This window comes from Mobula birostris, chromosome 20, assembly GCF_030028105.1.
Source record: "Mobula birostris isolate sMobBir1 chromosome 20, sMobBir1.hap1, whole genome shotgun sequence".
NCBI lineage: Eukaryota > Metazoa > Chordata > Chondrichthyes > Myliobatiformes > Myliobatidae > Mobula > Mobula birostris.
Genome location: NC_092389.1, coordinates 64293402 through 64315529, shown reverse-complemented (window position 1 = coordinate 64315529; position 22128 = coordinate 64293402). Strand labels below are relative to the sequence as shown.

General features: G+C 45.9%; 1 protein-coding gene across 1 annotated transcript in view; it reads right to left on the bottom strand.

Moving 5' to 3' along the window:
- The window catches only part of LOC140185043 (uncharacterized), a 423878-nt gene that overhangs the window by 71404 nt on the left and 330346 nt on the right, over positions 1–22128 (bottom strand). The window contains 1 exon segment of the mRNA XM_072238262.1: positions 18974–19119. Within this exon segment, the coding sequence (XP_072094363.1) occupies positions 18974–19119 (146 nt within the window).

The window sequence follows — 22128 nt, the reverse complement described above, 5'->3', positions numbered from 1 at the left end:
TTGCATAAGTATTTACCCCCTTCAAGTCAGTATTTTACACCTTGCAATACTATGTCACCTCTTTCGAAGATTTGATTTCATATTTTACCAACAGACCCTCCACACGCCTCCTGATAATCTGTATCCTTGGACATGAAGCTCCCAGCTATATTCTTCTTTCAACCACTATTCAATCATGCCCACAACGTCATAATGACAATCTGTAACTGCGACACAAGTTCATCTCCCTTATTCTGTAAACTGCCCACATTCAATTTTAACGCCTTCAGTTCTGTAATCATCACCCTTTTCGATGTTTTCACCCTTTTGCATTGCAAGCTGGCAGTCTCACTACACACTGCTGCTGTTTGTAAACCAGCTACTCTCCCGCCCTATCACTCCGGTTCCCATCTGCTGCCAAATTAGTTCAAACCCTTTCGAACAGCTCTAGCAAACCTACCCATCTGGATATTCGAAGCCCTCGAGTTCAGGTGTAAGCAGCCCCTTTTGTTCAGGTCCTAGGTTCGCCAGTGATCCAGGAATCTGAACACCCTCCCTCCCCCCCGCCCACCAGATTCTCAGCCACTGTATCATCTGCAAAATTATCCTATTCTTACTTTCACTGGCACATGGCACAGGTAGCAATCGAGGGATTACTACTCTTGAGGTCCTGGTTTCAGCTTTCTACCTCGCTTCCGAAAATATCTCTTGAGGACCTCCTCAGCTTTCCTGCCTATTTCATTGGTGCCAATATGTACCAAAACGTTTGGCCCTTCACGATCACTCTTTAGAATCTTGTGGAGCCGATCTGAGGCATCCATGACCATAGCACCTGGGAGGTAACATACCATCGGGGCGTCTGTATCACGTCCACATAATCTCCTGTCTATTCCTCTAACTACGGAATTACTTGTCAGTACTGTCGTCCCCTTCACATCCTGATCCACAGCGTTAGACTGTGAATTTAAGCACAGCTCCAATGCCATATTCAAGTTTGCTGATGACACCACTGTCGTTGGCCGGATTAAAGGTGGGGATGAATCAGCATCGAAGAGGAAATTTGAAACTCTGGCTGACTGATGCCAAAAACAGCCACTTACTGAATGTCATCAGGACAAAGGAAATGATTATGGACTTCAGTAGAAGGAAAGCGGAGGTCCACAAGTCAAATTTAATCGGGGGATTACAGTTGGAGGCGGTCAGCAACCTTAAATTCTGCGGTGTTATTATTTTGGAGGACCTGTACTGGGTCTGCACTTAAATCCAGTTACGAGGATCCTTCCAAAAGTGGTGGATACTGCTGTGTATTTAATATTTCAGAAACATTTGACTAACCTTGCATATATGTTGTTTGATTTATCTTTCTTATTTGTTTAAATAATTCGTTATGGGTTATGTATATGTCACGTAACTGGCAACAATGAATATAGAAATGAGTCAGGTTTTATAAACAAATGAACATTTATTAAACTCTGCTCAAACAAGTGAAAACCTTAACCAGCAGCAAACTGCTATGCGGCTATTTAACAAACCTCTAAACTCAGTATTAGTTCTTAAAGCGGTAAATGCAAACACGGTCTTAAAGTGGTAAATTAGAACACAGTTCTTAGAATGGTAAATTTGAAAGTCCAAAAGATTTATACAGTCAATTAGGATTGACTTTCCTGAAGTAAAGAATTCCTCGAGGACTCGACGTTACTGCCGATCCCAGCCGAAACCTGCCTTGTCTGCAGGACTCACGACGATGAAAATAAAACGTTTTAAAGGCGCTGTCATTTTTCCTCTGTAGAATAGATACTGCACAACCTTTTCTGCTGCTTTTAGCAGAGGTTATCTCATGCAGAACACTCTTACTTGAACGAATTCAATAATGGTCGATTCTCTCCAAAACCACCGGACGACTCCTTCAGGTTCCCGTCTTCACTCTCCAATACTACTGAAAAGATACGTCAACAAACCTGGCAGCGATTGGTCAACTACCGGCCCAACAGTTCTGTACATGATAATAGAAAGTAAAACTCCGTTTTAAAACTATACTGCGTCATGGGACTAATAAGCATCATAGCGGAGTATCTGACTGACGATCTAACTGAAAACTCAACTGGGAAAACTAACTGCGTCACCAGGGGTCTACACTTATACAGAATATACCTGTTGAGAACAGGTCATCACGTGACCTCACATCGGGGTGGGGGGGAATGACATCATGTGAACTCCCCAGGACCATTAAATCATCCTCATAAGACGGTCACAAGATATCCGCGAGGTACGTAACATATACGAATACGTGAACTGCAAACATCATCACACCAGCATATAATACTAATGAAGGAAACTCGAAGTTCAACTCCCATTTAGGACTCTGTATCTTCCTTTGAATTAGTTTAGAGTCTTAAGGTATTACGCCAAAAAAAAAATGTCCTGTCCATCACGGGTAAACCCCTCTCCCCCAGTCAGCACATCTACATGAAACATTGTAACCGATAAAGCCCTCTCCCCCAGTCAGCACATCTACATGAAACATTGTCACCGATAAAGCCCTCTCCCACAGTCAGCACATCTACATGAAACATTGTCACGGGTAAATCCCTCTCCCCCAGTCAGCACATCTACATGAAACATTGTCACAGGTAAATCCCTCTCCCCCAGTCAGCACATCTACATGAAACATTGTCACAGGTAAAGCCCTCTCCCCAGTCAGCACATCTACATGAAACATTGTCACAGGTAAATCCCTCTCCCCCAGTCAGCACATCTACATGAAACATTGTCACAGGTAAATCCCTCTCCCCAGTCAGCACATCTACATGAAACATTGTCACAGGTAAATCCCTCTCCCCCAGTCAGCACATCTACATGAAACATTGTCACAGGTAAATCCCTCTCCCCCAGTCAGCACATCTACATGAAACATTGTCACCGATAAAGCCCTCTCCCCTAGTCAGCACATCTACATGAAACATTGTCACAGGTAAAGCCCTCTCCCCAGTCAGCACATCTACATGAAACATTGTCACAGGTAAATCCCTCTCCCCCAGTCAGCACATCTACATGAAACATTGTCACCGATAAAGCCCTCTCCCCTAGTCAGCACATCTACATGAAACATTGTCACGTGTAAAGCCCTCTTTCCCAGTCAGCACATCCACATGAAACATTTTCACAGGTAAAACCCTCTCCCGCAATCAGCACATCCACATGAAACATTGTCACAGGTAAAGTCCTCGACCCCAGTCAGCACATCTACATGAAACATTGTCACCGATAAAGCCCTCTCCCCTAGTCAGCACATCTACATGAAACATTGTCACAGGTAAAGCCCTCTCCCCAGTCAGCGCATCTACATGAAACATTGTCACAGGTAAATCCCTCTCCCCCAGCCAGCACATCTACATGAAACATTGTCACCGATAAAGCCCTCTCCCCTAGTCAGCCCATCTACATGAAACATTGTCACAGGTAAAGCCCTCTCCCACAGTCGGCACATCTACATGAAACATTGTCACGGGTAAATCCCTCTCCCCTAGTCAGCACATCTACATGAAATATTGTCACAGGTAAAACCCTCTCCCCCAGTCAGCACATCTACATGAAATATTGTCACGGGTAAATCCCTCTCCCCCAGTTAGCACATCTACATGAAACACTGTCACAGATAAAACCCTCTCCCCCAGTCAGCACATCTACATGAAATATTCTCACGGGTAAATCCCTCTCCCCCAGTCAGCACATCTAACTGAAATATTGTCACGGGTAAATCCCTCTCCCCCAGTCAGCACATCTACATGAAACATTGTCACGTGTAAAGCCCTCTTTCCCAGTCAGCACATCCACATGAAACATTTTCACAGGTAAAACCCTCTCCCGCAATCAGCACATCTACATGAAACATTGTCACAGGTAAAGTCCTCGACCCCAGTCAGTACATCTGCATGAAATATTGTCACGGGTAAATCCCTCTCGCCCAGTCAGCACATCTACATGAAACATTGTTACGCGTAAAGCCCTCTCCCCCAGTCAGCACATCTACATGAAACATTGTCACGGGTAAAGCCCTTTCCCCCAGTCAGCACATCTACATGAAACATTGTTACAGTAAATTCCTCTTCCCCAGTCAGTACATCTACATGAAAGATTGTCACGGGTAAAGCCCTCTCCCCCAGTCAGCACATCTACATGAAAGTTTGTCACGGGTAAAGCCTTCTCCCCCAGTCAGCACAGCTACATGAAACATTGTCACGGAAAGCAGTTTCCATCTGGGACACCCACCACCCTTGTCATTCTCACTTTGCCCTGCTGACATCCGGAAGAAAGTACAGGAGCTTCTGAACTCACACCTCCATTTCAGGAATAGTTTTTACAGCTTGTTGGAAAACACTGTTTGCTGTTAAATAGTATTTTTGTAAGACTTGTACTATTTAAGAAGGTCCTGCACTTTTCAGTATGTGGTAGTTCATCCCCACCAACTGGCAGAAAGCAGTAGAGCAGTTTGTAGTCCGCAGTGAACTATAGATGTGATTAATTCTGGTTGTCATTCCTGATCCCGGAAGAACGGTAAGGTTCAGAAAATAAACAGATCCAACATCCTGAACCATCAATCTCTGAACCAAAGGGGAAAACTTCACTCTGCTTCACTCGCCCCATCATTGAATGGTTCGCACAACCAATGGAATCACTCTCAGGGACTCTTCATTGCATGTTCTCGATATTTACGGCTTATTTTTTGTTATTATTATCATTATTTACGTTTGTATTTGCTCATTTTGTTGTTTTCTAGATGAATACCCAAGTAGGGTAGTGTTTCATTGATTGTGTTATGCTTATTAATCGAAGGATTTGTTGAGCATGCCCATCAGAAAATGAATCTCAGAGTTGTATATGGTGACATGTATATACTTTGACAATAAAATTAACTTTGTAATGTTCAAGTTTAGACTTTTCACCTACCTTCTTTTCGTCTGCAAACGTGGCCCCGAAGCTGATTCTTTCATCCAAGTCAGTAATATATAATGTGAAAAGAAGCGCTCCCAACAGCGACCCCTGCAGCACACCACTAGTCACTGCAGACAACCAAGTAAGGTACCCTTTACAGCATTTTTTTTGTCTTCCACCAGTCAGTCGCTCTCCTCTGCATACTAGTGCCTTTCCTGTGTTACCATGGACTCTTATTTTAAATAGCCTCACGTATGGCACATTATCAAAATTCAAATGCACAACACGCACTGACTCTCCATTGTCAATCCTATCTGTTATGCCCTGACTGATTTCAGTTTACAATGGTGCTCATGAAGCTCAGCAACTACTTACTGGCGGCCAATAAAACGAAGACTGCGAATAACACGTTATTCAGAATAGTTTTACTTGTAGAACTCATGGTTGCCGATCACCGCGAACAACGGAGAGGTGAGTGAAAGTGAAGATGAGTTGAGGGTTGAAGTATATGTGTGAGACGTGACATCTCGGCGAGGTTGAGGAACATGAAGCAAGTCAGAGCAGAGGAGAGCCAGGGAGGCACAGCCACCTAAACCACGAGCGAGCTTTGGTCACTCTAAGCACAGGGCCGATTTGGAAAGATCGGGCACGGGCTGAAACGTGACGGCGAGATCTAGTCCCAGAGCGGCAGTGCCAGGGTTCAGGAGAAAGGAACGAACCGATGTTTAGACGATTTAAATGCCAGTCCAGATGGACTGAAAACAGGAGGTGTTGAAACCAGAGGTGCGAGACAGGCAGGTTCTATAAGCTGCTCCGCGATGTTTACTCGCCTCTGTGGTGAACTGAGGCTGAGCCGTGGCCTGTTCCGGCTACTCCAGACTTCCTGAATGGTATTTGCTCACTTATATTGTGTGCATGATCTGTTATAATTCTCTCTCGCTACCTTCGGTGGTTCACTGATTTTTTAAAAATGTGTTCTGCGTTTCTTGGGTTTGTGGCTGTCTGCAAGACGATGAATCTTAGGGTTGTATTATCTACACACACTTTGATAATAAATGCACTTTGAACTTTGGCTAGGAAAGATTCCCCCTTTCGAAATCCCTGCTGTTGACCTATTTTCTCATGCGCCTCTAAGTACCCCGAAAGCTCATCCTGAATAAAATAATCCAGTCACTTTTCAACCACTGGCAAGGCTAACTGTCCTATAATTTCTTTTCTTCTGCCTCCCTCCATTCTGAAAGTGTGCAGGTCGCAATTTTCAAAACCTCGGGAAGCATTCTAGAATATTGTGGAATTTAAAGGATCAGTATCTCCACGATCTCTTCCGATACCACATTCAGAACCATAGGATGTCGTCCATCCGGTCCAGGTGATCCATCTACCTTCAGACCTTTCACCTTCCCAGGCATCTAGCGCGGCATGCCAGCAACTGCGCTCACTTCTGCCCCCTGATACTCTCAAATTTCCGGTGTACTCTCAGTGTTGTCTGCGCTGAAGACTGGTGCAAAATCCTTACTCTGCTACGAGAGTAATTCCTACATGTTGGTACTAGAGCAATTTGTCCTTCCGTTTCCTCTAATTCAAGTCCAACTCCTGCTGCATCTGTCTGAAACTGATCGCGGGACAAGGAACAGTTGGGTCCGCAATGGCTGTGGTATCAGTTGTGGTCGACTCCACCGTGGGACAAGGTTCTGTATATACAGAAGATCTTGTGGCTCAACAGCGACCGGGATTGAGTTGCCTGGGATAGATGCTGACCCATGATCTCGTTCCTTATTTCTAGTTTGGAAAGCCTCTATCCACTTGGTAGAAATATCCACTATCATTGGGATATATTACAGTCCTCGTCGGGATGGAGGTAAAAGTCCTAAAATATCGATCTACAGGTGAACCCGTGGTCCATGTATGTGTGTAAAACTGCTTTTTATAGGTTTTATCTGGGCTATCTGTGTGGCGCCTGGCCAAGTGGTTAGGGCATTGGGCTCATGATCTTGTTGAAGAACTTATTTGAGATGACAAGAGGAAAAACTGATGGAGTTAAAAAGGTGAGGCTCACTTGAAACCATTCCCGTCAGGGTCGTGGGTTCGAGTCTCGGACAAGGCAGCGAGTTGTGTCTTTGAACAAGGCACATAACCACACACTGCTCCAGTCCACCCAGCTGAAAATGGGTACTGGCAAATGCTAGGGGTTTACCTCGCGATAGACCGGCGTCCTATCCGGTGGTGGGGAGGGGTGGGTGGAAGTCTCGTACTCACAGTCGCTTCACGCCACAGAAACCGGCATAAGCACCGGCCTGATGGGCCACAAAGGCTGGAGACAGACTTTGACTCTTAATCTGGGCTATACTGGACACAAATCAAACAATTATTTCTATCATGTTCCACATCTTTTCGCCTTTTTGGCCACCAACACAGATTCTTCAACTGTTCCATAGTTCTATCTGTGCCCAAAAATGTCCTGCTACCAATGCATCATCTGGTTTCTTTCACTTTCTGGCAGTACAAGTCTACCATTAATAAGTACAATCTATTCCGTATCCGTATTCCCGAATATTTCCCATATTCTGCTGAATTCTCTCCTCTTTGCACCTTTGCCCACTGCTGGTCCTGTTGCTGTACCGTGACTCTGTCTATGGCCACACTGTTTGCTGGTTTCAGTGACGTCACTCCCTCCACATCTGGATTCCATTCCCACGTTTTGCTCTCAGTTTGGAAAACCCATCAGCATTCCTGTTCCCTGACGGGAATGGTTTCAAGTGAGCCTCACCTTTTTAACTCCATCAGTTTTTCCTCTTGTCATCTCAAATAAGTTCTTCAACAAGGGTTCTGCTGGTAATGGTGTACGATCTGCTCATACATAATCTCTCGCTTCCGATTACGATAACCATTCAGTCAAACTGTTACAAACATACATACTATCTGAGTGTATGACTGATCCTGAAGGATATCTGTCTGGATGGCTGACAACAAAAGCTATAGCAGCAAACTCTGTCGCTTGTGCACTCATTGTTGTTTGCAATTTGATTGAAACAACTTCCATCTCTACACCTTCCTGACCCTGCACATACATACTACATCCTGTAAGTCTCTCTCCATCCTGAACTGATGACGATCCAGCAACAAATATGCATTACTAAATGACAATAAAAGAGGACTGCGTGTCCTCATAATCTAATCTAATCTAATCTAATTTAAAATATCCTTAAAGAGGAACTTCCTGGTCGAATGACGTTACTTTCCTCTCCTGATTTTAAAATGGGACTGAGTGGTCCACTTCGTATTTGTACCACTGTCGTCCGACACTCATGAGGTTGACCCGGTAAGTTAAATTGCCTGCGAGAATGTTCGTACTGCTAACTCTGTTAACAACGACATTATGGTTCTGTAATGACTATGTCCACTGGACGAGTCCAGTCTGACTGACTGTTCCAGCACTAGTACGACTTTCCAGTATACAGTGGCATGCAAAAGTGTGGTCACCCCTTATCAAAATTTCTGTTACCGTGAATAGCCAAGCGAGTAAAAGATGAACTGATTTCCAAAAGGCATAAAGTTAAAGACGACACAATTTTTAAATATTTTAAGCAAAATTACTGTTTTACTTCCATTTTTAACAGTTTCAAAATACCGTAGCAGGAGAGAAAAAGCGCCGGAAGCAAATGTTTGGGCACCTTGCATGGTCAGTGGTTAGTAGCACCCCCTTTGGAAAGTTTGTCAAGCTTGTAAACGTTTTTTTGCAGGCAGCTAAGTGTCTTTCAATTCTTGTTTTGGGGACTTACGCCATTTCTTCCTTGCAAAAGGCTTCTAGTTCTGTGAGATTCTTGGGCCGTCTTGCATGCACTGCTCCTTTGAGGTCTATCCACAGTTTTTAGATGATGTTTAGGTCGGGGTCTATGAGGGCCATGGCAAAACAGGGAGGTAGTCACACCTAGGCTGTTGGAAGCAGGTCGTTGGGTGAGAATCAGAGGAGAGAAATCGAAGGTGAGCAGACAGGTAGTGCAGAGCACCCCTGTAGCCATTCCATTGAATAATAAGTTTACCGCCCTAGATACTGTTGGCAGGGACGACTGACTAGATGTGAGCCACGGTGGCAGGGCCTCCGGCACTGAGTCTGACCCGGTGGTGCAGAAGGGTGGGACAGAGAAGAGGAGAGCTGTCGTCATTGGAGACTCTATAGTCAGGGGAGCAGACAGGAGATCTTGTGGACGTGAGAAGGACATCCGCATGGTTTGTTGCCTCCCGGGTGCCAGGGTCCGGGATGTCTCTGACCGGGTGCACGAGATCCTGGTACGAGAGGGAAAGCAACCAGAAGTCGTGATACACCTTGGGACCAACGACATAGGCAGGAAGAGGGATGAGGTCCTGAAGTGTGAGTTTGGGGAACTAGGCAGAAGGCTGAAGAACAGGACCTCAAGGGTGACATTCTCAGGATTGCTGCCAGTGCTACGTGACACTGATGGTAAGAATTGGAGGAGATGGCAGTTGAATCCGTGGCTGAGGAGTTGGTACAGGGAGCAGGGTTTTTGATTTTTTTTAACTTTGGGATCTCTTCTGGGGAAGGTGGGACCTGTGCAGAATGGAAGGATTGCACATGAACTCGAAGGGGACCAATATCTTTGTAGGTAGTTATGCTAGAATGGTTAGGGAGGGTTTAAACTAATTTGCAAGGGGGTTGGGACCCTGGGCGATAGAGCAGTGAAAGAAGTGCATGGAGTAAAGCCGGATCTAACATATAGAGAGTCTTTCAGGAAAGAGAAGCAGAATATACGGTGTAAAGACAGTAAGGTAGAAGGGCTGAAGTGTGTGTACCTCAATGCAAGAAACATCAGGAACAAAGGTGATGAACTGAGAGCTTGTATACTTACATGGAATTATGATGCAGTGGCCATCACAGAGACTTGGCTGGCACAAGGGTAGGAATGAATTCTCAATATTCCTGGATTTCAGTGCTCTAAAAGGGATAGAGAGGGTGGAAAAAGGGGAGGAGGGGTGGCATTACTGGTCAGGGATACTATTACAGCTACAGAAAGGGTGGGTAATGCAGCAGGATCCTTTTTTGAGTCAGTATGCGTGGAAGTCAGGAACAGGAAGGGAGCAGTTACTCTATTGGGGGTATTCTATAGGCCCCCTGGTAGCAGCAGAGATACAAAGGAACAGGTTGGGAGGCAGATTTTGGAAAGGTGCAAAAATAACAGGGTTGTTATCATGGGTGACTTTAACTTCCCTGATATTGATTGGCATCTGATTAGTTCCAACGGTTTCGATGGGGCAGAATTTGTTAAGTGTGTCCAGGACGGATTCCTGTCACAGTATGTTGACATGCCGACCAGGGGGAATGCCATACTAAATCTAATACTAGGTAATGAACCGGGTCAGGTCACAGATCTCTCAGTGGATGAGCATCTGGGGGACAGAGACTACCACTCCCTGGCCTTTAGCATTATCATGGAAAAGGATAGAATCAGAGAGGACAGGAAAAAATTTAATTGGGAAGGGCAAATTATAAGGCTATAAGGCTAGAACTTGCAGGTGTGTATTGGGATGATGTTTTTGCAGGGAAATGTACTATGGACACGTGGTCGATGTTTGGAGATCTCTTGCAGGATGTTAGGGATAAATTTGTCCCGGTGAGGAAGATAAAGAATGGTAGGGTGAAGGAACCATGGGTGACCAGTGAGGTGCAAAATCTAGTCAGGTGGAAGAAGGCAGCATACATGAGGTTTAGGAAGAAGGGATCAGATAGGTCTATTGAGGAATATAGGGAAACAAGAAAGGAGCTTAAGAAGGGGCTGAGAAGAGCAAGAAGGGGGCATAAGAAGGTCTTGGTGAGTAGGGTAAAGGAAAACCCCAAGGCATTCTTCAATTATGTGAAGAACAAAAGGATGACAGGAGTGAAGGTGGGACTGATTAGAGATAAAGGTGGGAAGATGTGCCTGGAGGCTGTGGAAGTGAGCGAGGTGCTCAATGAATACTTCTCTTCAGTATTCACCAATTAGAGGGAACTTGATGATGGTGAGGACAATATGAGTGAGGTTGATGTTCTGGAGCATGTTGATATTAAGGCACAGGAGGTGTTGGAAATGTTAAAATAGATTAGGACGGATAAGTTCCCGGGGCGTGACGGAATATTCCCCAGGCTGCTCCATGAGGCGAGGGAAGAGATTGCTGAGCTTCTGGCTAGGATCTTTATGTCCTCGTTGTCCACGGGAATGATACCGGAGGATTTGAGGGAGGCAAATGTTGTCCCCTTGTTCAAAAAAGGTACTAGGGATAGCCCGGTTAATTATAAACCAGTAAGCCTTACGTCCGCTGTGGGAAAACTGTTGGAAAAGATTCTTAGAGATAGGATCTACGGGCATTTAGAGAATCATGGTCTGATCAGGGACAGTCAGCATGGCTTTGTGAAGGACAGATAGTGTCCAACAAGCCTGTTTGAGTTCTTTGAGGAGGTGACCAGGCATATAGATGAGGGTAGTGTAGTGGATGTGATCTATATAGACTTTAATAAGGCATTTGACAAGCTTCCTCACGGTGGGCTTATTCAGAAAGTCAGAAGGCATGGGATACAGGGAAGTTTGGCCAGGTGGATTCAGAATTGGCTTACCTGCAGAAGGCAGAGGATGGTGGTGGAGGGAGTACATTCAGATTGGAGGATTCTGACGAGTGGTGTCCCACAAGGATCTGTTCTGGGACCTCTATTTTTCGTGATTTTTATTAACGACCTGGATGTGGGGTTAGAAGTGTGGGTTGGCAAGTTTGCAGACGACACAAAGATTGGTGGTGTTGTAGATAGTGTAGAGGATTGTCAAGGATTGTAGAGAGACATTGATAGGACGCAGAAGTGGGCTGAGAAGTGGCAGATGGAGTTGAACCCGGAGAAGTGTGAGGTGGTACACTTTGGAAGGACAAACTCCAAGGCAGAGTAGAAAGAAATGGCAGGATACTTGGTAGTGTGGAAGAGCAGAGGGATCTGGGGGTACATGTCCCCAGATCACTGAATGTTGCCTCACAGGTAGATAGGGTAGTTAAGAAAACTTATGGAGTGTAGCCTTCATAAGTGGAGGGATAGAGTTTAAGAGTCGCGATTTAATGATGCAGCTCTATAAAACTCTGGTTAGGGCACACTTGGAGTACTGTGTCCATTTCTGGTTGCCTCACTATAGGAAGGATGTGGAAGCATTGGAAAGGGTACAGAGGAGATTTACCAGGATGCTGCCTTGTTTAGAGAGTATGCATTATGATCAGAGATTAAGGGAGCTAGGGCTGTACTCTTTGGAGAGAAGCAGGATGAGAGGAAACATGATAGAGGTGTACAAGATAATAAGAGGAATAGACAGAGTGGATAGCCAACGCCTCCTCCCCAGGGCACTACTGCTCAATACAAGAAGATATGGCTTTAAGGTAAGGGGTGGGAAGTTCAAGGGGGATGTTAGAGGAAGGTTTTTTACTCAGAGAGAGATTGGTGCGTGGAATGCACTGCCTGAGTCAGTGGTGGAGGCAGATACACTAGTGAAGTTTAAGAGACTACTAGACAGGTATATGGAGGAATTTAAGGTGGGAGGTTATATGGGAGACAGGGTTTGAGGGTCGGCACAAAGTTGTGGGCCAAAGGGCCTGTAATGTGCTGTACTATTCTATGTTCTATGTTTAAAACCTTCAGCTTGCGCCTCTTGAGGTAGTCCATTGTGGATTCTGAGGTGTGTTTAGGATCATTATCCTGCTGTAGAAGCCATTGTCGTTTCATCTTCGTTTCATTTTCTTGCAGACGATGTGATGTTTGCTTCCAGAATTTGCTGATATTTAATTGAATTCATTCTTCTTTCTGCCAGTGAAATGTTCCCCGTGCCACCAGCTGTAACACAAGCCCAAAGCATGATCGAGACACCCCCGTTGTATTTTAACTTCATTAGTTTGGAAACAGGTCCTGTGGACTGATGAAGTTAAAATAGAACTTTTTGGCCGAGATGAGCAAAGGTATGTTTGGAGAAAAAAGGGTGCAGAATTTCATGGAAAGAACACCTCTCCAACTGTTAAGCACGGGGGTGGATCGAAATACCTCAGGAGGTGCAAGCTGTAGGTTTTGCCATGGCCCCCACAGTCCCCCGACCTAAACATCATCGAGAATCTGTGGATAGACCTCAAAAATGCAGTGCATGCAAGACGCCCCAAGAATCTCACAGAACTAGAAGCCCTTTGCAAGGAAGAGTGTGTGAAAATCCCCCAACAAGAATTGAAGGTGTCTTAGCTGGCTACAAAACAATATTTACAAGCTGTATACTTGCCAAAGGGGGTGTTGCTAAGTACTGCCAAGCACGGTGCCCAAACTTTTGTTTCGATCCTTTCTCCTGTTTCTTGTTATTTTGAAACTGTAGAAGATGGAAATAAAAATAAAAAACATCTTGCTTAAAATGTTAAAGGAATGTGTCTTCTTTAACTTCATGCCTTTTGGAAATCAGGTCATCTTTTACTCGCTTAGCTATTCACAGTAACAGAATTTTTGCCCAGGGGGCCCAAGCCTTTGTATGCCACTGTACAGGGAGGTAGTCACCCTCTGCCTACGTGAGACAGAAATAAGGGTGAACGTCAGGGGAGGGAAGTGATAACATTGGACAGTGGAGAGCAAGCTTGTAGCCATACCGTTCTGCAGTAAGTACTCCATTTTTGAGTACTTTTTTGGGGGAGGGTGGACGAATACCAGGGGAAAGCAACAGTTGCCTTGCCTCTGCAACTGAATCGGATGACAGCAATTGTAAGGGTCTCTATCGTTATGACAGATAGGTGATTCTGTGGACACGGAAAAGAAACACAAATTCCGTTGCTTCCCAGGTGCCGGCGTCCAATATGTTTCTGAACGCGTCCACAATATCCTGAAAAGGGAGGGTGTGCACCCAGAAGTCGTTGCACATATAGGTGCCAAGGACATAGGTAGAAAAGGGAGGAGGTCCTGAAAACAGAATACAGTTAGTTAGGAAGGCAGATGAGGAGCAGGATTGTTGTCTTCGCACACGACAATGAGCAGAGGAATAGAATAAAGTGGCAGATAAATGCCTGGCTGAAGAATTGGAGCAGAGGGCAGACATTCAGATTTCGGGATAATTGGGGCGTCTTCTGGGGCAGGTGTGATCTGCACAAAAGTGACGGGATTCACTTGAAACAGACGGTGACCAATATTCTTGCGGGCAGGTTTTACCAGTGTCAAGCATATAAGCTTGTATGAAAGCAAGCGCAGTCTTCAGTTCAATCTTTGCGGTTTAAAACATTATGGGTGTGATTTTAAGTTGATTCACAGTATTGAGCTTCAAAAGGCATGCAAAATCGGTAATGTCACAGTTGTATTTGGGTCCAATATTCAAATCGATTGGGAAAATCAGGTTTGTGTCAGATCTCAAGACAGGGGTTTATTGGAATGCCTACGAGATGGCTCTTTGTAGCAGTTTCTGCTTGAGTATATTCAGGAGAATTCTATCTTAGATTGGGTGTTTGTGTATCTTATAGGCAGCTGAATGTAAAGGTGTCATAAGGGCTTGGCTCGGGACGAACCCAAGTGCAAGACACAGACACTGAAGTACTAGGAACAGGACTAGGATACAGGGTGATGGCAAGGACATGGACACGAAAACCGGGAACCCGGAACAGGACTGGACAAAAGAGCTAGGAGCCCGGGCTTGGACTCCGAGCCAGAGACTGGACAAGGAACTAGTAACTAGATCTTGCCTCTGGCTCGGACCCCTGAACTGGGCAAGGACGAGACTTGGCTGGCAGGCAGGACGAGCTGGAGTCTTCAGGCCTGAGGCGAGGCCGGAGACCAGAGACTTGAGGCGAGGCCGGAGACCAGAGACTTGATGCTTGATGCTTGAGACTTGAGGCGCGAGGCTTGGGGCGAGGCTCGGCTAGAGACTTGGGGCGAGGCTCGGCTAGACACTTGAGGCGAGGCTCGGCTAGAGACTGGAGACGAGGCTCGGCTGGAGACTGGAGGCGAGGCTCGGCTGGAGACTGGAGGCGAGGCTCGACTAGAGACTGGAGGCGAGGCTCGGCTAGAGACTTGAGGCGAGGCGAGGCTCGAGGCTTGAGGTGAGGCTCGGCTGGAGACTGGAGGCGAGGCTCGGCTAGACACTTGAGGTGAGGCTCGGCTGGAGACTGGAGGCGAGGCTCGGCTAGAGACTTGGGGCGAGGCTCGGCTGGAGACTGGAGACGAGGCTCGGCTGGAGACTGGAGGCGAGGCTCGGCTGGAGACTGGAGGCGAGGCTCGGCTGGAGACTGGAGGCGAGGCTCGACTAGAGACTGGAGGCGAGGCTCGGCTAGAGACTTGAGGCGAGGCGAGGCTCGAGGCTTGAGGCGAGGCTCGGCTGGAGACGAGGCGAGACTCGGCTAGAGACTTGAGGCGAGGCTAGAGGCTTGGGGTTTTGAAGCTCCTCCTGGGCAGGGCGCGGATCACCGGGGTAGGCCGCGGATCTCCACCCGACGGAGGCAAGGTACAGGAAGGGACAGAACCCACCGCAGAGTAACGGCAATACAGCCTGGCTTACCCGACGGAGGCACGGGACTGGAAGGGACAGGACCAACCGCAGGGTAACGGCAATACAGCCTGGCTTACCTGACGGAGGCAAGGGACAGGAAGGGACAAAACCAACCGCGGGGTAACGGCTAGACAGCCTGAATCACCCGGCGGAGGTCAGGGACAGGAAGGGAGCTAGGTACAGGGTGGCTCCAAGACAAGACTTCGGGTGAGACGAGGCGAGAGTTACCGGCAAGAGAAGGCAAGGCTTCAGGCAATGCAAGGCGAGAAAACAGAAGGCAGGGGAAGGGATACAAGGAGTAAGGACAAGAACAACCCAGCAGTCTCGCCCTGGTCTCTGAAGATATTTATGTTGCCAGCCCCAACGAAAATCAGCTGCCTCTATTAGTGCTCAACAGGAACAGAAACAGGGTAGACAGGAAAACCTGGAGCAAGTGTCAATGGACCGGACCGTGAACCGGAATGCGGACATCACGGATCGGACCATGACAAAAGGAACCCTTAGGAGGCGATGATTCTAATATGATTGAATCCAAACCACAATTTGAGAAGCATAAGTCACATGTATCAGTACCGCAATGGAATAGAGAGATCCTTGCCCAAGTGGATTGGAGTAGGACACTGTATGCGATGACGGCAGAGCAGAGATGGTTGAAGTTTCTGGGAGTAATTCACTAGGTGCTGGATAGATATGATCCACAGAAAGAAGAGGTTTTATTTCTTCTTTCTTTAGTAATCTGTTTATTGATTTAAAAGGAACATCAACACAAACAAGAGGAGAATTATCTCAAAAATATACAAATAATAATACAAACAGAGATTGAAATAGACATTATCGAAATGATACATAGTGTTAAGCTAGTATGTAATATATACTAAAAAATCAGCTAATTCTCTTATCAGTTCATGAAGAGGAAAGTAAAAACTTTGAATTTTAAATGAAGGAAAAAACATTACATTATACAAAAAGAAAAGAGAATGGGCAGTCCATTCTGAAGATACGATCAAAAAAAAAGTAAAGAAAGACTTTCTGATCAAATCTAAAACTTCGGAAAAAATGCATATTAAGTAGCAAAAGTGAATGGGAAATTGGATGATTAGGAATCTTTTAAAATTCAACAAAACTGGACTAAAGAAGCCTTAAAAAAGGAAAAGGTGAAATATGAGGTCCAGATATCCAATAATATAAAGCAGGATACAGGAAGTTTTTCGTTATATAAAAAATATAAAAGCGAGGTGAGAGATGATATTGGGTCATTGTAAAATGATGCTACTGGGGTCGTAATGGGGAACTGAAAAACGGCAGATGAACTTAATGAAATACACACAAAATGCCAAAGGGTGTCGGCCCAGAACATCGAATGTACTCTTTTCCAAAACTGTTGTCTGGCCTGTTGAGTTCCTCCAGTAGGTGTAGCTTGGATTTCCAGCATCTGCAGGTTTGCTCTTGTTTGTAAAACGAACTTAATGTTTATTTTGAATCGGTCTGGAACGTGGAAGACACCGGTGTGCCACGTGTTCGTGAGTGTCAGGAAGCAGTACACAGTGGCTCTGCTCTTACAAAGGAAAAAGTGCAATGCAAACCCAAAGGTCTTAAAGTGGACAAGTCACCTAGACCAGCTGGACTACAACACAGAGTCCAAGGTGAGTGTACTGAAGAGAGTATCGATGCGTTGATCATTATCTTTCAAGAGTTACTTGGTTCTGGCATCGTCCCAACCTCAGTGGTTGGGAAAGTGTTGGAGTCTATTATTAAGGATGAGGCTACGGGGTACTTCGAGCCTAATGATGAAATAAGTCGAGGTCTGCTTGATTTCTGTGGGGAAATCTTGTCTGACAAATCTGTTGGAGATCATCGAGAATTTAACAAGCAGGATGTAGAAAGGAGATGCAGTGAATGACATTTACTTGGATTTTCAGAAGGCATTTGATAAGGTGCCACACATGAAGCTGCTCAACAAGATAACACTCTATGGCGTTGCAGGGCATATGATGGTATGGATGGAGCAATGGCGATGGAGGAGACGGTGGGCAGGAATACAGCGGGCCCTTTCTGGCTACTGCCAGTGACAAGTGGTGTTCCTGAGGGTCGGTATTGGGACTGTTACTTTTCACACTGCTTGTCAATGATTCGGATAATGACATTGGTAGCTTCTTGTCAAGGTTTGCGATTGATACGCAGAGAGGTGACGGGTATATACTGCTGAGGGAGCAATGCGACTGCAGCAGCACTTAGACAATTTGGAAGAATTGGCAAAAGAAGAGGCAGATGAATCAGCGTTGGGAAATGTAAGACATCGCATTTTAGTAAAAGTAACAATAACGTGGTCTGTTGTATAAATGGTGAGAAGATTCAAACATCAGCGGTGCAGAGGGGAGTCCTCGTGGAAGCCTTCCAAAAGGATAATTTACAGTTTGACTCTGTGGTAAAGAAAAAAAAATGCAATGTTACCATCCGTTTCAAGGGGAGTAGAATATAAAAACAAGGAAATAATGCTGAGGTTTTATCAGACGCTAGTCTGGCCGCCCATAAAGTGTTGTCAGCAGCTTTGGGCTCAAAGTTTCAGAAATGATGTGTTGCAATTGGAGAGAGTCCAGAGGAAGTTCGTGAGGATGATTCCGGGAATTAAGGGGTTAACCTATCAGGAGTGTTTGGCAGCTTTGGGGCTCACTGAGATGGAGAAGAATGCGTTGGGGTCTTATTGAAATCTACCGAATGTTGAAAGGATTAGACAGGGTGAATGAGGAGAAGAGGTTTTCTATGGTGGGGTTACCTTGTCTCTCTATTGTTAGTCCAAATAAGTACCGCGACCCCTGGCTGCTCACCCCGCCCTTTCAGAATGATCTGTACCGTCTCAGTGACATCCTTTTCCCTGGTATGATCAAGGTAACGCGACTTCCTGCAATCTCACTCATTTCCTCGCATACCACCACGCCGGCGAAAGTGATTGCTGCATGTGATTCGTAACATTCCATTTCTGTATATCCATGTGCCTTCAAATAGCCTCTTTGTAATGAAAATTGTTTTAAAATTCATTCACTGTATGTTTTATTTTTAATTCACTGAAGGGTATTGACTTATGCAATCGCAAACAAAGGAGCCTGCACACGTGTTGAAACAAAACACTGTATTAGAACACGTACGATTTTAATACATTAAGGGGGAAAAACAAATTTCTACGATAATGGCAGTTCAAAATTCAAAATAATGCTTATCATCCACAAAAGAAGCCAATCTCAGTGATGGAAGGGAAACACAGATCCGAGAATATCATACAGCCTCTTCTGTCTCTCTACCTCTACCTCAATATCCATTTAATCTCCATTTCTGTCTCTCTCTACCTCTCTGTAACTATCTCTACTTCTCTCTATCACTCTCTATTTCCATCTCTCTCTCTATCTCCCTGTCTCACTCACAATGCCTCAATAGCTTCACTATCTCTCTCTCTCGTTCTATCATTCTCTACCTCTCCTACGCGCCCTCTCTCTGGAGCTCACTCTTGCGTCATCTGCCTCGCGCTATTTCCCTCGCGCGCTCTGCCTCACGCCAACTCCCACGCGCCCTCGTTCTCGCGATGTCTCATTCGCTCTCTCCTTCGCGCCCTCAGCGCTCCCGCTGCCTCCTGCTCACACTCGCGTTCACCAGCTCTCTGTCTCTCACAGAGAGACAAGTGAACGTAACGGTACTTTCTCTTCAAACGTAAAACAGGAAAATACTCTTACAGGAAGATTGTTCAAGGTGGCAGAGAGAAAGAGAACCTACAGGTAAAGAAGGCAGGGAAAACGAGGGTGAAGGAAAAGACGGGTTATGACGGGATCAGGAGTGGCTGACACAGACCAAAGTATACTCCAAAACTACAGTTTTGTCAGAAACGGGAAGCAGGGGAAACAGGTTCGCCTCAAACTTCAATTTAACACGGCAGGACGAGAGGTGCAAACGGGAGTTCTCTGCGATGGTGAGGCCCATTGATGCCTCTGGGATCAGATGTAAACAGCAGTTTTGTAACTCTCAAGGCAATACACACCAAATGGAAACGAGTAAACAGTTGGCAGGTCTTTGATGAAGGGTCTCGGCCCGAAACGTCGACACTTGCTCTTTTCCACAGATACTGCTTGGACTGCTGAGTTCCTCCAGCATTTTGTGTGAGGAAAAGTGTAAACAATCTACGTCTGGGGGCAAGACCCTTCATCAGGACCTGATTTTATGTGTGTTGCTTTCTGTTTCGAGTATCTGTAGCTTTTGTGGTGTTGGTTTTGTTACTCTGTTCGTCACATTGTTTCCATTTACCTACAAGTGGGAGGATAGAATAGGGAGCATGAAGGCAGCTGAAGAGTAATACTTTACAGCATCTATTTTCAACGTTTAATGAGTTTGAAAATACGATTCAGTGGGTATTTCACCGCATTCCTTAATTCCTCTCGGAATTTGCTCTGGGTCAGGGCGTAAATACACGTGTTGGTGCAGGAACTGAGAGCCTGCAGCATTCCCGCTGCCTGTTGTGTGATGTAACGGGGATCCGTAGCAGGATAAACAAAACTCCTTGAAATCCGTCTATAGATAGAAACTGCCACCTGTGTTCCCCACAGCAGTATGAAACTACCGGTTATGCTGAAGAGCAAAACAATGGATTTGCGTCGGTTCTCCATCTCCCGGTCCTTGTCATTCTCTCCACTCTTTTGTCCCCGGAGCCCCCTGCGGGCTCGACTGGCCTCTAGAATCCGCCTGACCGTCAGAATATTGAACAGTAAAATCAGAAAGAATGGGACACAAGGGGTTAAAATGAGATGAAACATCTCAAATGCCGCCCATGTGCTGAGATTTTTGTAGCTCGATGTAAGAAGACAATCCCAGGGAACACCGTCAATTATTTCTCTAGGCCGGAGTGTAAAGCCCCAGGGTACAGTCTCCAAACAGGCCAGCACACTCACTGTCCCGATAACCACAGCCGCCGTTCTCTCGGTGCAATATTTCGTTTTCAGCTTCTCACAGCAAATCGCCACAAATCGATCGACGGTGAAAGCGACAGTCAGCCAGACTGAGGCCGCCGTGCTCGCAAAAATCAACCATTCATCGAGTCTGCACACAGGAGTGATGAACAGGAACGATCGGGGAAAATAAATCAGAGCAGTCCATCTCAGCAACGGTTCCGAGATAACGACCAGGAGATCGGCCGCTGCCATTCCCACCAGGTAGCGAGTGACACATTTGGAGAGACCGCACTTTCCCCGGGACAGGATCACAATCGCCACCAGGTTCGCTGGAAGAGAGACGGGAACATCAAGTTGAGAAAATGCTGAGCAGAAACCAATGCGGCAGTTTGAGGGGATCATGTAATATTTCCACTTCATTGCTGCATTTAGCGGTGGGAGGGTCGAGAGAGGGCCCAGAGCTGGCAGAGACAGAGAAGGAATTTACACAGTAAAATAAAATCAATATGATCTGCATACGGATTCCTTGCTGATGACTGAAATGTGAAATGGCAGCGGGAAGCTAAAACTGAATAACTACCTCCTCAGGTTCAATCCTGGACGGAACATTTCTACCGGCGCCTTCCGCTTCTTGTCTAGATAAAATTAATAAATCCGTGCGCCAATGGCGGGATTCTTCCATTAGACAAGCAACAAATTCCATGTCCATCCCTGTCAGCGACAGAACAGCCGAACGACCGAACAAAAAGAGGAAATGCAGGAAACACTCATGTAGGGAAAACAAAATATGTTGGACAGCAGCTGAAGTATCTCTCCTCAGAACTGTTCTGAGAGAGAGCCCTGACACGCTTGCTCACTGGTTTCGCTACCAAGCTGTTTGGGGCTCAGTGCTTCCAGCATTCCCCGAGTCTGTTTCCTATTCCGGCATTTGTAACCTCACTGACTTTACAGCAGAATATTGACTGATTCCAATAGATACAGCGCAGTCTGACACAACCTCACAGACAGACATAACGCCTCCCACTGAATCCGTCACAGGGAAGCGGGGAGAGGAATTCAAACTCAGTGTCGTAGTCAGATGTCAGAAACAGTGTCAGATGCAGATATAACAAAATTCATTTCACTGTATTGATAACTATGAAGCGCCACATCTTATTAAATGGCTCAGCAACGAATTCTTTCTGCTTCGCATCCAGTCATATCGTAGATATTTATTAAACATCCACAACAGTTTCGTCTTACAACGCAGAACTCCTCGCATTTGCTAAAGTGTTACTACCTGTCACTACTTTATTGTTGCACCTAACTCTGAAAGCCGCTCACATAAAAATGCAGACAATAAATTGATGTAATCACCCTCGTGGGCACGTGGCCAGGTGGTTAAGGCATTGGACTGAAGGTCGTGAGTTCGAGCCCCAGCCGCGTCCTTGAGCAAGGCACTTAATCACATATTGCTCTGCGACGACAACGGGGCCATCCTAATATCCTTCCCTTGGGCAGCATTGGTGTCGTGGAGAGGGGAGGCTTGCGGCATAGGCAACTGCTGGTCTTCCATACAACCTTGCCCAGGCCTGTGCCCTGGAGAGTGAATCTTGCAAGACTAACGGATGCCCTTACTTTACTTTATTTTACTTTAATCACCCTGATTAACACAATCTTTGCAATGCAGTGCAGATCCTACAAGACCAAAAGCATGGAGACACGAACATCCCTTTGTTGATGACAAACCGCTGCCTGGCCCGCTCAGTCCCGCAGAAATAGTTCGATTCGCT